General features: G+C 51.8%; 1 protein-coding gene across 1 annotated transcript in view; it reads right to left on the minus strand.

Moving 5' to 3' along the window:
- Nucleotides 1-1,569: 1,569 nt before the first annotated feature.
- The window catches only part of STX8 (syntaxin 8), a 91,799-nt gene continuing 75,175 nt past the window's right edge, over nt 1,570-18,193 (minus strand). Inside the window, exon 8 of the mRNA XM_053960509.1 lies at nt 1,570-2,781. Within this exon, the coding sequence (XP_053816484.1) occupies nt 2,714-2,781 (68 nt within the window). The 3' untranslated portion in view covers nt 1,570-2,713. The remainder of the gene's footprint in view (nt 2,782-18,193) is intronic.

Consider the following 18,193-nt stretch of genomic DNA (forward strand, 5'->3'; position numbering starts at 1 on the left):
AGCGAGCAAATCCTGTGTTTCCATCCTTCCCAGGTGCCCACAGGAAGAATGTGCTGGAGGACCCAGCGGGTCAGAAAGTGCCTTTGAAAGCCCGGGTCAGAACACAGTCCTGTGGAGCACTGACCAGGATGAGTTACACGTCCATCCTGCGTGTCCTGGGAATTCAAAGCCGTAATTCCCTCCAGAACTGACAGCTTTAATTAGGAGCCCAGGCCCGAGGTCTCATCTGAACAAACCCCGTGTTGCTCTCTGGCTGTCACTGAAGATCCACGGGGCTGCTCCAGAGCTGGCAGTGAAATCCTGCTCCAGGTTTGGAGGCTGCTGCTGAGGAACAGCTCCAGCAGCATTCCCAGTGTCGCTCCCTCTGCAGAGCTGCAGGAATGCAGAGATTTGGAACTCTTCTCCAAAACCTTTCCTTGTTTCCAGCTGGAGCAGCCCAGCCTGAAGCTCCCTTGCTAATCTGACATCAACAATAACTCATGAACCCCCTGCCGTGTCCTCTTGAAAACCAGAGGACATGAAACCACCCCTGCTTGCCCTCCCCTCTCTGACAGCCCCAAGGTGAAGCATCTCTCCAAGAAAAGTGACCAGGCACAGCCTGGGCTGCACTTGGAAAGGCTTCAAGGATTTTCTCCAGCAGAGCACACGGAAGATTCCGGAGGAGCTCCAACCTGCAGCCTCTCCTCCAGCTCTGAGTGTTGAGGATGGGCTGGACACAGAGCCCTGGCTGAAGCTGGAGGGGGCACAGCTGGATCTCTGGGCCTTTCTCTCCACCAGGTTCCTCTCTCCTGTGCCCTCCCTGGGAGCACAAAGACAGGGAAATGCTCTCTGGATGCAGGGGACAGCTCCCACAGCTGCAGGACACAGCACCACCCATGGCAGGTGAAGAAGAGAACTGTGGATCCCTGGGAATGGTCAAGGTTAGACTGGATGGGGCTTGGAGCAAGCTGAGCCAGTGGAAGGTGTCCTGCCCATGGCAGGGTGGCACTGGATGGGATTTAAAGTCCTTCCCATCCAAACCACTCTGGGATTCTGTGAACTCCGTGTGTCCCACAGGGTACTCAGGAGCTCCCTGCCTCTGTTTCCTGCAGAACTCCATCTTCATCTCCTTCCATGGCTCTCATCCTCAGAGCCTGGAGCGTCAGGGTCCAAGCCTCAGCCAACACCTGCACCCTGCAAGGAGACAACTGAAGGGGATCTGCAACCACCAAACCCTGAATAAAGGCTCCCAGTCTGGGGAAACTGAGCCCAGAAGAGAAGAATGGATTTGTGCCAGTCAAGAGAGGACACAGCACCAGGAGACCCTGGTTCCCTCCTCCCAGGGCAGTGCTGGATGTGTGGGCAGAGGGAAATGAGTGCCAAAGCCAGGTCAGAGCTGTGAAGGGAGACACCACCAGGGCAGGTGAGGGCCAGCCCTTGCAAGTCTCACAGATCTGTCATAATACACACAAAGTCTGACAGAAATTGCTTATTTCTTTCTCCAGACCGGCTCTTAGGATATGGCAGTGTTGGATAAATCATTCACAGACAACACAAGATAGCAGGAAACAATAAAACCCCAGGCAGAGAAACTGTATAGAAATGGATCCGCTTTAATCAGTATTTATTGCTTGCTCTATTAATCCTGAAATCAAACTGACATGTGTAACAAAATAATTATTCTCTTGGCCAGAAGCAAACATTTAATACTTCTTTTTCATTAGTTTTGAAATAGGCAATCCTTCCTCTCAGCTGTAGAAGGGTGTGAGGAGCTGTCAAAGGAAGAGCCAGAGCTCAGTGAGGACGTTAATTCTGGTGCATCTCCCGAGGCCAGGCTGGCAGAGCCCCTGGGGAGCACACGAGGGCAAAGCTCTCCACTCTCACAGGCTGGGCTGAGTCCTGCTGCTGTTCAGTTCCCATCCCTGGAGATCAGTACCCCACCAAAAACTAGCCCTGGAGATCAATAACCCACCAATAACTACCCCTGGGGATCAGTAACCCACCAATAACTAGCCCTGGAGATCAGTAACCCACCAATAAGTACCCCTGGGGATCAATAACCCACCAGCCTCCCGCAGGGGCTCAGCAGAGCTCAGCGTTCCGTGCAGCCCACAGGGTCCTGCAGGGCTGTGGCTTCCCATCCTGGGAGAATCCCATGCAGTCATTCCCCACGAGGATTCCTTGAAAACCACGGAGCATTTTCTCTGTGAAGGTGGGAGCCCAAAGCAGGGGAATGTTGTGTTCTGCAGTTGCTGTTCTCCACTTGCTGTTCTCCACTTGCTGCTCTCCAGTTTCTGCTCTCCACTTGCTGCTCTCCAGTTGCTGTTCCCCAAACCACTCCTGGATTTCGGTGTCTGGAGCCCCTGGGATGTCTGAGCTCAGCGAGATGGGCAGGGCAGCAGCACCAGCGTGTCCCCAGACGCAGGAGAGGTGGCTCCATCCCACAGCTGCAGCTGCTGGAGTGCCAGAGGAAGGTGGGAGGCGTGGGATGAAATCCTTTTTCCCACTGAAATCCCCCAGATCCCACAGAGCTCCTCAGCCGCGCTCCAAGGAGAGCGGAGGTCTGGTGGATGCCGCTTCAGTCTGCTGCGGTGGAGTTTATTCCCAGCTGTGGAGTTTATTCCCAGCTGTGGAGTTTATTCCCAGCGATGGATGGAGTTCATTCCCTGCCCTCAGCAGGTCCCTCCCCGAGCCCCGGAGCTCCCCTGGAGCAGCTGCTCCGGCAGGGACGGGGTTAACCCGTGGGCCAGAGCGCGACCACGGCGATGGCGATGAGCAGCAGCACGATCACCACCAGCATCCCTGCAGGAACAGAACAAGGCTCAGGCTGCTGCCTTCATCATTTACAAATGGATTTCTGGGATTAAATTCCTCCTCCTCCCCCTGCTCAGCCCTGACAGGCCCGCACTGGTGACCTGAGCAGAGACCTGGACCCAAACCCCGCGCTGGCAGAGCGCTTCCTTCTCTTCCTGACCCTTCAGATCAGGATTTTCCAGCAGTGCCTGTGGGGTATCTTCCTCCCCGAACATCTGCCACGGAAACATCAAGGGATGTGTTTAACTCACAGCCAGGCCAGTTGAGCTTTGCTAGAATCCCTCTGTACCATCCCACTGGGGCAAAGGATTATTCAGGAGGAAATCCAAACTGCAGCAGGAAATTGTTTCCAACACAAAGTACTCCTGCTTTCAGACAGAACTCTGTGCAGGGCTGGGCTGGCAGGCATGTGCCTGACTTGGGGAAACAGGGATCATCCAGCTCTGGAGAGAATCCCACAGTGCCCTGCCCCACCTCTGCCCGTGTGCCCCATCCTGCCCCAAAAGCCACTGGATGCCTGCAGAGGTTAATGACAAACGAGATCTTACAAAATGAGATCCCTCCCTTCTCCTTAACTCCCCATTTCTCAGCAGGAACCTTCCCCTTTCTCTCCCATTTTTTAGAGGAAAGGAAGAAATGTTTTAGTGAGAACACCCTGCATCCACCTCCCAAACCACCCCAATAAACAAACTCCTCACCCAGCTGGATCACTGTGCTGGACACTGGCATCACACCCATGGGCATCCCCTGGGCTTAAATGATCTTTTAATCAAGAGGCTTTTATTTGTGTTCAGTATCTGCTGCGTGCAGTCTCCCTGCCCGAGCTGAGGGAATGCAGAGGGTTCCAAGAGTGGAAAACCTGTCCCTTCCTCTCCCTGCTCACTGAGGACTATTACTCAACCACTTACAGTATTTACAAGTCCAGCTCATGGCAATTAAAAAAGGATGTATTGAAATAAACTCCTCCTTCCAAGCTGGAAAAGGATATTAGACACTGTTTTTTGTAAATAGTGTCATGTTTTCTGTGCAGAAACTGTTCCTCTGCCAGGAGGCCAGGATTTTTTTTTTTTTCCAGGGAAATAAAGAGTTGCCACCAACAGTATTTGTTTCTCTTATGCTCAGCTGAAACCATTTGTGATCCCATCCATCCCTGCCCTGTGGCAGTGGGAGCCATTCCCTGTGTCCTGTCCCTCCAGCCCTTGTTCCCAGTCCCCTTTCAGCTCTCCTGGAGCCCCTCTAGGCTCTGCAAGGGCTCTGAGCTCTCCCCAGAGCCTTCCCTTCTCCAGGCTGAACAGCCACAACTTCCTCACCCTTTTAGTCTCAAATTTTTTACACCTTAATATACATTTTGGAGTTTTCAACAGAGCCAGAAGCAAATAATTTGCCTAAATAGGGAAGGAGTAAAATCTGATAAAGCTGCCACATTCCCATTCTCTGTTATGTTTTGCACTGGAGGGAGAAGTTTTAGAGGGTGCAAATCCTTCACACGGTTTCAGTGTAACAGAGTTTATGGACTCCAGCAATTAAGAGACAACCGAGATCAGCTGCTTGGAAAATACTCCATAGGTGTGAATTAGTAATGATACAGAGGGGAGTTAATGGGGTGTAATTATTCTTTGACAAGTCCCAAGAAAAACTGCACATAAACCCCAAATTATTCCCCAGCAGGAAGAGGGGAAGGTAGGGGCTAATAAAGGATTGCTAAGGGGCAATGCTGAGTGAGGGAACTGCAGGGCACGCTCAGGGCAGTGAGAGAGGGGACAGCAAAATGAAATAAACCTCGTCCCATCCCTGGAAAAAGTGGCATTAAAATCCTGGAGCCATTAAGGAGAGCAAGGCTGTCCTTGTCCCAGCTGAGGAGGGAGCAGAGAGCTGCTGAGCCCAGGGGCAGCAGGGCAGGAGCCCCCAGCACACACAGCTCCAAGCACCTCACACCACACAGCCCAGATGCTGCACACATTTCCCCCTGTACCACACAGCAGCAGATTAGAAGGATCTGGGGGTTTTAAACCTGGCTGCTTCTCGTGCTTTCCCCACAAACGCTGTGGATAGGATCTGACAGGAATTCTGCATTCTGAGGTCCCTGCCTGCTTTGCCTTTTTTTGCTCGAATGCTATGAAGTATAAATATTCCCTTTGACAAGAAACCCTCAAAGAGACGTTCAGGAATCAAAACCATTCTTAAAGTCAACAGGAGTCGGAAGAGAACAAAGGGAAGATTCTCGTGCAAAAGGAAACAGTGCCAGGAATACAAATCCCAACTGCATCTCAGGGAAAGGTGGGAAGCAGAAACCTCTGTGCAATTACAGAGCAAATAATTAAGGCAGGCTGCAGCAAATGCCATCCTCCTAAAGCTGCCTGTGCTAAAGGCTCTGGGGCAGTGCTCCAGCTGCTGATCCCACTGCTGACCCCGCTGCTGATCCCAATGCTGATCCCAGTGCTGATCCCACTGCTGACCCCAATGCTGATCCCAATGCTGACCCCAATGCTGATCCCAGTGCTGATCCCACTGCTGACCCCAATGCTGATCCTGCTGCTGATCCCACTGCTGATCCCAATGCTGATCCCAGTGCTGATCCCACTGCTGACCCCGCTGCTGATCCCAATGCTGATCCCACTGCTGATCCCGCTGCTGATCCCACTGCTGATCCCACTGCTGATCCCACTGCTGACCCCAATGCTGATCCCAATGCTGATCCCAATGCTGATCCCAATGCTGATCCCACTGCTGATCCCAATGCTGATCCCACTGCTGATCCCGCTGCTGATCCCACTGCTGATCCCACTGCTGACCCCAATGCTGATCCCACTGCTGATCCCGCTGCTGATCCCACTGCTGATCCCACTGCTGATCCCAATGCTGATCCCAGTGCTGATCCCACTGCTGACCCCGCTGCTGATCCTGCTGCTGATCCCGCTGCTGATCCCAGTGCTGATCCCACTGCTGATCCCACTGATGACCCCGCTGCTGATCCCAATGCTGACCCCGCTGCTGATCCCAGTGCTGACCCCACTGCTGATCCCGCTGCTGATCCCAATGCTGACCCCACTGCTGATCCCACTGCTGATCCCAATGCTGACCCCACTGCTGATCCCAATGCTGACCCCACTGCTGATCCCAATGCTGACCCCACTGCTGATCCCGCTGCTGATCCCAATGCTGACCCCACTGCTGATCCCACTGCTGATCCCACTGCTGATCCCGCTGCTGATCCCAATGCTGATCCCACTGCTGATCCCAATGCTGACCCCACTGCTGATCCCACTGCTGATCCCACTGCTGATCCCGCTGCTGATCCCAATGCTGATCCCACTGCTGATCCCAATGCTGACCCCACTGCTGATCCCACTGCTGATCCCAATGCTGATCCCAATGCTGACCCCGCTGCTGATCCCAGTGCTGATCCCGCTGCTGATCCCACTGCTGATCCCAATGCTGACCCCACTGCTGATCCCAATGCTGACCCCACTGCTGATCCCACTGCTGATCCCACTGCTGATCCCGCTGCTGATCCCAATGCTGATCCCACTGCTGATCCCAATGCTGATCCCAGTGCTGATCCCACTGCTGATCCCAGTGCTGATCCCAATGCTGATCCCACTGCTGATCCTGCTGCTGATCCCGCTGCTGATCCCAATGCTGATCCCAATGCTGATCCCACTGCTGACCCCAATGCTGATCCTGCTGCTGATCCCACTGCTGATCCCAATGATGATCCCACTACTGATCCTGCTGCTGACCCCAATGCTGATCCCAGTGCTGATCCCACTGCTGATCCCAGTGCTGATCCCAATGCTGATCCCACTGCTGATCCTGCTGCTGATCCCGCTGCTGATCCCAATGCTGATCCCAATGCTGATCCCACTGCTGATCCCACTGCTGATCCTGCTCCCAATCCCACTGCTGATCCCACTCTCAATCCCGCTCCCGATCCCAATGCTGATCCCACTCCCAATCCTGCTCCCAATCCCACTGCTGATCCCACTCCCAATCCCGCTCCCAATCCCACTGCTGATCCCACTCCCAATCCCGCTCCCGATCCCAATGCTGATCCCACTCCCAATCCCGCTCCCGATCCCAATGCTGATCCCACTCCCAATCCCGCTCCCGATCCCGCTGCTGATCCCACTCCCAATCCCGCTCCCGATCCCGCTCCCAGGGGCAGGGCAGGAAGGCAGGGGGCACGTTCCCAGCTCTTCCCAGCTCCCACGGAGTTCCAGGGCACGTTCCATGGCAGGGTGGGGGTGTCCCCAGCGTTCCTGGGACACTGGCACTCACATGATGGCACTGCTGAGCTCAGCTGCTCCTCTGCCCATGCCCCCAGTCCCTGGCTCAGGGGGTTCAATGCTCCACACCTCCCCTAAGCTTTTCCAAATAAAGATCCCATCTTCAGAGACAAGAGGGAAAGAAAAGGTGAAATTACACCTAATTTAGGTTAATATTGCTGCACTTCTGTAGGCTCAGGACTGGGGAGATCAGAGAGCAAACACAGCCATGTGGTCCTTAGGTCCTGAAGTAAATGCTGATTTCAGCCTATTAAAAAAATCCTAAGGCATGTGCCTGTGTGTGTGGGGCCCACTCCTCTGCCCTGCCTTCAGAAGCTGCAAGGTTGCATCCAACCCCATTTCCACAATGTCCAACTTGCATCTGGCAAATCCCACCCCAAAAATGAGCCGTGCCCATGGCAATGCCCTGGCTCGGTGCCTGCAGAGAGGAGGTGCAGGGAAAGCAGCCCTGCAACAAGCCCTGAGCATCCCCCAGCACCCTGTCAGTGGGTATTTCTGGGAAGAGCAGCTGTCCCTGGAGCTTTTCCCCATGATTTGAGTGTAGTGTCATTCCCAGGTTCAACACTGGTGTCTTTTATAGATGATAAAATAATAATAAATAGCATGCTCGGACTTTAAAGAGCCTGTATAGCATTACATTATCTGGAAAAGGCAGCTTGGTTTAGGCCAAGGAAGTTACATTCCCATAGAACTGTCTATCCAGAAGTTTATGAATAAGTCTTCTTTTATAAGGGACACGGAGCAGTAACTTTAAACACATAATTGTTGTTTTATAGGGCAGCAGAGAGGCAGGGCAAGGATGGGACCTTCAGCGAGAGGCCTGGCTGCTTTCCTCGAGGACTTCTATTTAATATCACAGCTTTAAAGAACCCAAATTTGATCTGCTGTTTCAGTAAGTTCATTTTAAGCCCGTGTTGCCAGATATATGGCAGAAACCCTGCCCAAACCCCTCCAAAGCCCTGCTGCTGGAGGCAGCAGAGAACCAGCTCGGAGGCTGGCTCTGAACCCTCTGCACATACCTAAAGCACTACTTCCACATGGCAAGCACCCCAAGAAATCCATCTTGCTGTCCTTTATGTTCCCTAAAAAAGAGCCAAGCACTTTCTCCCCCAAAAGCCATAAAAATCCTTTCCCTCTAACATTTTCCCCGGGCCGGGTATTCAATTTGTGTTGCATTAAGAAGCACTTGAGCAGAAATCCCACGCTATTAAGCTGGCTTGTGTGTAAATACAGCCCCGATTCCTACACCTGCAGCTCTGAGCCCCTCTCTGGAGGTTTTTCTTTATTAGTTTTGTGACAGCCAAACGTTTTCTTGGGCGAGAGGGCCGGGGAAAAGCTCCTTACCCGACGCCCCCGCCCGCCCAGAGGAACCTGGCCCTTATTGCTTTTGACCTTCCTTTTCAACTGCTCTGCCTGCAGAAATTCAACACTACAATTGTACCTCGCAGCCCTGACATCAAAATCATTGGCAGTTCTCAGAGAAATCAAGACCAGCCTCCGCCAGCGGTTATTAAAGGCTCCAAATGTTCATGTGCTTCACTGGGTCTAGAGGAGGGGAAAAAAGGCACTCCTCAAAGAAGCTGAGCTCGTTGGAAACAACAACTATTGCATTATTAATTCCTTATTTGGAAGAAAGCAAAGCCCAGGTCGTTCCTATGTAAGGTGAAAAAACTCTTGGTCTATGAGTTATTGCACATTTGGAGCTGTTCATGCAATGCCAGATTGACCCGAAAAAAACGATTTATCTGAGGGAAAGGTGCAGACTCTGTTTATGCACATTAACTCAACATTATTTCACACGCTAGAAATTGCATTTTTGTGGGGTTTGGTCATCTCAGGTTGGAGATAGGATTCCCTCCGGGGTGCACAGATGGGTTTGGTGCTAACACAAGCTTTGATCGGGGCGTGCAGATCCCTCAGGTCACTGACAGAAGGACCTGTGGGCAAACAAAGTGTGGCTAAAAGCCAGCAGGATGAGAACCATCACCACCAGAAAACAAAGGTCAGATTAGCCCCAGAAGCAGCGTGGAGTGAGTTTATATCCAAAACTTTATGGCTTCAGCAATCAAATAATCCCAAACTTCGGGTCCCAAACCCCATGTGCAGCCTGGCTGAGGGCAGGCAAGTGAGAGAAGCGTTTCTCTGATTCCATTATTGTTATACTTCAATTTGATTCTCTGTTCATCTATTTTTCAAGTTGCAGATGCATGCCAGGTAATGCCCTGAACTGCTTCCAAGCACAACTGCCCCGAAATCCCAAATTCCTTCAAGGAGTGGCACAAACCCGACCTCAGGCCAAGCTCGGGGCTTTGGTCACAGCCTCCAGCTGCTGCTCACGTTTCAGCACCCCTGATGCTCAGCTGCTCCATGGGAAGGTCATCTCCTGCCTGTGGAAGGCTCTGCCCCAGTGCTTTGGGGTGCCTCATTTGACTGGGGATCTATTGAGCAATTCCTGAGCCTCCTGCACCGCCCTGAGAACCCAAAGTCAGGAAGGGCAGCTCAAAGGTAGGAAAGTTTCCCATGGAAATGAGGAAATTTAAATTATTTTACCTTCTGAGCCACCAGAAGTGAAGCTCAGAGACAGGCAAGACATTTGTTTGGAGCTGAAGACAAGGCAAGAGCACAGCAAGAACTAAACCGTGACAAGTTTGAACTTTCAGAGGAGTCTGTGGGAAAGGGAACACTTGGAGCTAAATTTGTATCTCCTTTAAATAGCAGCAGGGAGCTGGGAGAGGACAATGGTGGAGAAATGGTTCATGTACCTCTGAGACACAATGACTGAACCAGAGAGCTTCAAAGCAATCCACACCTGAACACCTTCTGCAAAAACACCGGGCAATCAAATCATTTCCTGGACTCGCCATGGCATCAAGAGCAGGCGTGAGAGGCAGCAGTTTCCCCATCCCAAAAAGCCCAAATAAGCCAGAACTGGCAACCTCCACCCATCTCTGCCTGTTCTGAGGGGTGGGCTGGGGCAGAGCTCTGCAGATCTCCCCAGCCCCAAACTGGAAATATCCTCATGGATTTTCCTTTTGTTCTTCTGGAGTGACTTCCCAACTTTCCTTGCTTGGCCCCACACCATCACCAGACTCTTTCCAGCCCCAAAGGTCACTGGCAGATGTGGCTACTGCATTTCTTTGCATGTGGCTTATTTTTCTTCCCCTTTTATTGAATGAAACAAGCACACACACACACAGTTTCCAACCGTCCTTCCTCCAGACTCTCGGGCATCCTTTCCCTTACATCAGGGACACCAAGGAGCAGGAGCAGTTGAGGAATACTCAGCATTTCTGAGCAACAGAGCTCCAGCTTGGAATGACCCGTGAAAGTTTCACAGACCTCACTGTGCACCGAAGGTTTCCCAGGAGAAAGGAAACAAACCAGCTCAAACAAGAGCACAATGGTTCTAAAAATCCCTTATTTCACATGAGGGTCACTCAGCTCACTCCAGTGAGCCCAACCAAGCCAAAGGTGTCACCTGAACCCTTTTGCTCTGGAAAGTCCAGCAGGAAGGGTGAGAAAGCACAGGTTTAACTGGGATATCCCCATCTCCACCAGAAGATATCCCCCCATGCCATAGAACAGCAGGGTTTGCCAGGAACTGTGCCATGGACCTGCAGGAGCTGTGGTGGGGAGAGCAGCTGGGCTCAGGGAGTGCAGGACAGCCAGGGAAGGCTCTCCTGGCAACAACAAAATACCTCAGGAAATCCAAGGGTTTCCAATGGAAAATCCAACCAGGTGGGACCTCGGGCAGCACAAATCACAGATCACTGAAGAGAGTTCTCACTGCACTCCCAGCTGGGGAGATTCACCAGCCCTGGCTGCAAGCAGCCTGAGCCAAGTTAAATCCCAGAGCTGGGGCAGAGTCCTGAGGGCTGGGGCTCCTCCCAAATCCGTGTCTCCATGGACCTTCTCCAGCTCAGCTTCCCTGCCCAGCCCCAAGTCCAGCAGGGGATGCAGAAGCCCAGCCCAGCTGGCAAACTCCAAAGGGCTTTCCTGAAAGGAAGGGTCAGAGCCCAGCTCTGCTACCTGCAGCAGGCTGGGAACAGGCAGAAGCTGTGACAGATGATCTCAGCAGGGAACTGGTGTCCCTGCACCACTTTCCCCAGTAAAAACAAACGGGCAAAGACAAACAATCAAATCAAAGGCCAGCTCTGCTGGCCTGGCACAGAAGGGACATCTGCCCACGTCCATCTGCCACCAGCCCCACACCCTGGCTTTGTTTTTGGTGGGGTCACTTTTCTGCCATTGTAGCTGCCTGAACTGCCTCCCCAGGACACCAGGGCCAGACAGGGAAAAAGGTGGGAATGCGGGGAGCAGGAGGAGGCAACCACCAGCTCTGCTTAGATGCATCACTAAATTGTCCCATCAGGCTCCTAAATCACTTGGGAAAGGATTATCTTTTGCCTCTACCTTTGTTTTTCACTCTGGCAAGTGCTGGGATCGCTCCCTCCCTCCTTACATGGACTTATTACAGCACCAAAATGCTTCCAAACGGTTTCAGGCATCACATGAAGAAAATAAACAAGAAATAAAAACAATCACAGCTCAGTCAAACGAGCAGAACAGCAACAGCAACAGCCTCCCAGTTTTGCTGATCCATCTGAACCTGCAAGGACAACTTCCCCAGCAAGGCACTGACCAAGAAGAACCTACAGCACAAAAAAAGATCAGATTGTGTTCATATCAGTCAGTTAAGGTCAGATTAAGTGTTCCTGAAGGCTGGTCCATGTGTCTCCGATTTTCCAAGTGCCCTGCTCACCCAGGAATTGTAGGAACTTTTGCAAATGGGCTGCTGGCTCCCCAGTGCCCGGGATGCTTGACCGAGTGGTCAGGAGGGCCGAGATTTCCATACAAATTGCAAAGCTCCTAAATGGCTTCCTCAGCCCAGGGCCGGGGGTGGAAACGGGAGAGTATTTAATGATTAGTTCCTTATGGCTCCCACATTCTTGAAGCATATTTCTTGCAGTCCCTGGAACACTCCTGCATTCTTGATTGCAAAATGGCAATAAGTGATTTCCTTTAAAAACCTTGTCTTTTATTGAAATACTAAAAATACCCCACTAGCCCCACTGCACTGCAGTCTCTCTCTTTCCTGGACAGGCCCCATCAACCCTGATGTATTCTATTTTGAAGACAGCAATAAACATTTCAGCATGGGCCGCTCAATCCACTTCATAATAGATCTTGCGTTTCCAGTGGAGCCCTTCTAGCACCATAAATCATCTTTACACAGACTTAAGTATGAGAAACTCCAGCTCAAAACCAGCATGGCCTTTTTTTTTTTTTTTTTTCCTTTTTAGAAATTAAGAATGGGCACAAAACAGTCAAGAATTAAATGTGTGACAACTTTAAACATGAAACCACTGGGCTGACCCTGTAAACCAGGGCTGCTGCAATGGTCAGAGCCACACTGTGCAGTGCTGCTCCAGTCAATCCACTTGACACAAACCTTCCTTGGTGGGGTGAAGTTCAGGAAAAATTCCCTGCACATCCACTCCATCCAAACAAACACAGCTTTCAGGTCTGGGAGACTCTGGCTGCTGCTGATTTTAAAAGCCACAGACGAAGATTAATGACTCTGCACGCCTGAACTGCTTCCACACACCCAAAACTCCTTTTGTTTCTCCAGTCCACACGAACTGGAAGCCCAAACTGTTCTCCCCTCTGCTCATGATGTCTCTCTCCATCTGCTACAGACCTTGGAGGACAGCTCAGACATAATTCCAGGTACACAGCAAGGAGGCTCCTGCCTGAGCCAGGATCGATGTCCTGGCTGAGCCGAGGAGCTTCTCCGGGAGCAGCAGTTGAGCAACCGCAACCAAGGGCTGTGACAGCAGCAGCCAGCCCTGCTCAGCCCCTGCCAGCAGAGCCTTGGTGTCTCCAGGAGCCAGCAGGGATGGAGCTCCGAGCCCCAGCAGTGGATGGGGTGCCCAGGAAGGGGAGGTTTGCTGGATGAGGTGCCCGAGTGGCTCTGAGCCGTGCCCCCACCGCGGTCACTCCTCTCCCACGGAGGGGCTCTGCTGGGACCCTGACCCCAAAGCTGCTGCTCACACCTCACTCTGCTCCAGCAACGCTCCCCGAGCCCCTCCCTGCCTCAGCCACAGCTGATCCCCACGTCTGCATGAAGCACAAGCTGCAGCCCTCACCTGAGCACAGCCCAACACCGGCGGGACGTGGCTGCTCCTCCACAGTCCCAGGGGAAAGTGAGCCTGACTTTGGGCAATCCCATCACTGCTGCCACACAGATGGCAACTCCCTGTGCCACAGGAACAGGCTTTGCTGGGCATCAGCTTCCCTTCCTTGGGTGAATCTCACCCCACTGAGCCCTTCCCCACCAGGCTGGAACAGCAGGGTTTACAAAACACCAGCTGTATCTGTGTCAGGAACTCTCCAGGCAGGCTGACAGACCTCTGCAGAGACTGGGCTGAAACCATTTGTCCAGAGTGGTGCTGGTGTTAAAATCAATGGAGTTTCACCTAAATGTTGAAAGAGCTACATGGGAAGACACCAAGGGTTTTTTTCAAGCACTTATTTTCATTCCATGAATTTTATCTGGAGTGAGTCTCCTACTCCAACAGCAGGAGCTGGTGACCACAGCAAGGACGTGCTCTGGATGAAGACACCTGGAGTCATCACTCATAAAAACACCTGGAGGAAATGGATCATGGAAGGTTCTAGTAGAACTTAGTGCTCCAAGCAGGGTCAAGTTAGGGAGCTGGGCTCGATGATCCTTGTGGATCCCTTCCAACCTGAGATATTCCATGATTCCACAATTCTAGGTCCTGAGCCTTGGAAACCCTGAAGGACAGGGAGCTGCTGAGGGATCCCACGCTCTGGATTCCCTGGATGAAACCCAAAGATGTGCCCACTGTCCCCACAGCCCGAGCTGCTCTCAGCAAGGCTCTTCCCAACCCAGAGGTGCTTTGGGAAGCCCAGCACAGCAGGGACAGAACGCTGCAGTGGGAAAGTGCTTTTCACCTCAAACACAACCCTGAGGAAAGGGAAAAAACCTTGGCATCTTCCTGGCTGGATCTTTAAACCTTCAGGTGAAATGTCCTTGATTTTAACATCAACACCCCTTTGGATTAAGAGTGTTTCACCCCTGTTTCTGCAGGGCTGCAGCAGCCTGCCTGGAGAATTCTTGACACAGATACAGCTGTTATTTTGTTGAGAATTGTGTTTTCACAACTCCAAGAACAATCCTGCTTTTAGAAACTTGCTCAACCTTTGGCAATGCAGCCTAATCAGCAGAGAAAACTGCAGAAACCAGCAACCAAATACTCCTTATTAATACCATTTACAGCTGCTAACAACTACAAGAACCTTCTGAAAATGCCAAGGGAAACAGGGTGGGTGAAACAATCCCTTGCAAACAACTGAGCCAATATACACAAGAATTGTGATAAGAAATTAGGTTTGACTTGCACAATCACTTTAAAAGTTTTTGGAAAATGGGGTCTGAAGAGCAGGAGGCTGATAAAATAACAGAGTTCAGTAGCAATGCGAAAATTTCGTGCCGGTGAAGTGGGGAATTCAATCCTTGCTGAATTTTTGACATCATTTAGATGTTAACAGAAGTTTCTTCTCCAAAAAGAGAAGGCAAGGCATCTTTAAAGCCCACACACAGATCTCTGACTCCTATATGCAGAGTACTATACAGAACTATTTTGGTTTTGGACGACTGCATTGTCTCATGTGTCAGGATGACTATTTGATTTTCTTTTATTTTTAATTTCAGCCTCGAGCAGAGCCAAACCTGTACAATTTATGCACGTGCGGTGCAAGAGGTCTCCTCTCATTTTGTGTCAAAAAAAAAAAAAAGAAATAAAGAAGAGAAAGGAGGAGGAAAAACCACAGTATCATTTCATCTGTGTACCTTGCTAAAACCTGAGAAGTTCATAAGCTCTTAACTCCAGTCCCTGCCTTTGCCTCCCCACATGAGAGCTCCAAGCTGCCCCAGCAGCTGCGCACGAAAAGCCTTCAAAGGAAAGAAGGAAATCACAGCTCTGGGAACAACGTGCTCGGGAGCCCTGGGCAGGGTGACAGGAGCAGGGTGTCACTGCTGTGTCACTGCTGTGTCACTGTCACTGTGTCACTGCTGTGTCACTGCTGTGTCACTGCTGTGTCACTGTGTCAGTGTGTCACTGTCACTGTGTCACTGTCACTGTGGCACTGCTGTGTCACTGCTGTGTCACTGCCGTGTCACTGTGTCACTGTCACTGTGTCACTGCTGTGTCACTGTGTCAGTGTGTCACTGTCACTGTGTCACTGCTGTGTCACTGTGTCACTGTCACACTGTCACTGTGTCACTGCTGTGTCACTGCTGTGTCACTGTGTCACTGTCACTGTGTCACTGCTGTGTCACTGTGTCACTGCTGTGTCACTGCTGTGTCACTGTGTCACTGTCACTGTGTCACTGTCACTGTGTCACTGCTGTGTCACTGCTCTGTCACTGCTGTGTCACTGTGTCAGTGTGTCACTGTGGCACTGCTGTGTCACTGCTGTGTCACTGCCGTGTCACTGTGTCACTGTCACTGCTGTGTCACTGCTGTGTCACCGTGTCACTGTCACTGTGTCACTGCTGTGTCACTGTGTCACTGTCACTGTGTCACTGTGTCACTGTGTCACTGTGTCACTGTGTCACTGCTGTGTCACTGTGTCACTGCTGTGTCACTGTCACTGTGTCACTGCTCTGTCACTGTGTCACTGCCATGTCACTGTCACTGTGTCACTGCTCTGTCACTGCTGTGTCACTGTCACTGTGTCACTGCTGTGTCACTGTGTCACTGTCACTGTGTCACTGCCATGTCACTGCTCTGTCACTGTGTCACTGCCATGTCACTGTCACTGTGTCACTGCTGTGTCACTGCTGTGTCACTGTGTCACTGTCACTGTGTCACTGCTGTGTCACTGCTGTGTCACTGTGTCACTGCTCTGTCACTGCTGTGTCACTGCTGTGTCACTGTGTCACTGCTGTGTCACTGCCATGTCACTGTCACTGTGTCACTGCTGTGTCACTGCTCTGTCACTGCTGTGTCACTGCCGTGTCACTGTGTCACCGTGTCTCAGCTCTGTGCCCCCATCCCAGGGGGGATTTCTGTTCCCCAGCCCCAGGAGAGCACTGGCAGAGCCTGTGGGGAGCGGGATGGTTTGGAACACCTTCTCTGCTGCCTGCTGAAGTCCATCGCTGGCAGTGCCCAAGGCCAGGCTGGACAGGGCTGTGGGACAGTGGGAGGTGTCCCTGCCATGGCAGGGGTGGCCCTGGATGGGCTTTAAGGTCCTTCCCAACCCAAACCACTCTGGGATTCTGTATTTTGCATCATATTTTCCTTTTGGAGAACATTTCCCCTTTTCAGCTCCTTAAGGTTATTCCCAGATATGTGTGAGGTTTGACAGAGAAAAAAGATAAATATATAAAGTTAAGGAAGAAAAATCTCTATAAGATTTGGAGCCTGTTATCAAACAAACAACCAGCATAAAAATACTTGAGAGCCATGAGCTGCCTGATTTACTAATTTTTTTTTTTTTTCCTGGAGTCTAATCCTACGGTTAAATCTACAGAGCTTTTCCCCTCACACTTCCAGGGGGAGAAGAAACCCTCCCAGCAAGGAGGCACATAAATCTCCCTGGATCATTTGTCTGAATCCTGCTCCTGCCCAAACCCAGGATGCTCCATATGCTTTTGCAATAGCTCTGTTTTGATAGAATTACCAGGACTGTCCCTTATTAATCATGTTGCCACTACAAGTCCCTCTGGAGTGTTTGCTTATCCCATACTTTTCCAAACTCTTCCAGTTTCCTCTCCATTTATTAAAAGCTCACTGAAGATGACCACAGTTAAAGCAAACCCTGCTACTACAGCACAGAAGGGAAAATAAGGGGGGAGAGAGGGAAAATCACCTTTAACCATGACTTTTCCTCTATTCCCAGCAGAACCTCCCCCAAAACACTGGTCTTTGTTTCCCTGACTGTGGAGCCTGAGCCGTGGCTATTTAAGGTAGCATTAAGATTCAAGGAACACTTTCCTGGATGTTACTATTTGAGCCGGGATCATTGGAAGAAATTTGGTATTGGCACAACCCTTCAGTGCCCTGAAATCAATGAGCTTATTCCAGCCTGTAAAGTGTTCTTAGAGCCAGGCTGAAGTGCTTTGCTGGCCGGGGAACAAAGCCCCTGGCACCCCGCAGGACTGAACCCTGCTGAGGTGCAAGGCGTTTCCAAACACTCCCAATTAACTAAAAGAATCCACAATTAAGGAAGTGCAGTCCCTGGGCTGACAGAAGAAAGGGAATGTTTAGCCCAGCACGCAGCCCCCCACGATGCCCGGCACGGGAGCGGGGAGCGTGGCCAGCAGCAGTGGGGGATGAAGAGCAGGGGAGGTCCTGGGGGTCCCTGGGGAATCCGGCAGCCTGCTGGAACCCCGGCCCTCCCCAGGTCCCTGCTCCAGGGCTGGGAGCACCACGGGCATGGAACTGACCTGGGCTGACCTCCAGCCCCTGCCCTGCTCCCGGGAGGCTCCGTGGATGCCACGGATCAGCCACAGCTTCGGGAGGGTTCTGCTCCTGCCAGTCCCCATTTCCTACCCCAGATCTGGTGGATGCCATGGATCAACCATGGATGCAGGAAGGTTCTGCTCCTGCCAGCTCTGCCAGTCCCCTTTTCCTACCCCAGACCTGGAGGATGCCACGGACCAGCCACAGCTTCAGGAAGGTTCTGCTCCTGCCAGTCCCCATTTCCTATCCCAGAGCTGGGGGATGCCATGGATCAGCCACAGCTTCGGGAAGGTTCTGCTCCTGCCAGCTCTGCTAGTCCCCTTTTCCTACCCCAGACCTGGAGGATCAGCCACAGCTTCGGGAAGGTTCTGCTCCTGCCAGTCCCCTTTTCCTACCCCAGACCTGGAGGATGCTACAGCTCCAGGAAGGTTCTGCTCCTGCCAGTCCCCATTTCCTACCCCAGACCTGAGGATGGGCTCCAAAGGAAGGGGATCTGCAGTGCAGAGAAAATGCTGCCTAGGAAAGCTTCCCACGTGGGCTCTGATTGGGAAGATCCCCATTTATCCCCCAGATTTTACATTGTTTTGAGGACTCTGCTGTGTGCAAAGCATTAATTCA

This window comes from Vidua chalybeata, chromosome 19, assembly GCF_026979565.1.
Source record: "Vidua chalybeata isolate OUT-0048 chromosome 19, bVidCha1 merged haplotype, whole genome shotgun sequence".
Lineage (NCBI taxonomy): Eukaryota > Metazoa > Chordata > Aves > Passeriformes > Viduidae > Vidua > Vidua chalybeata.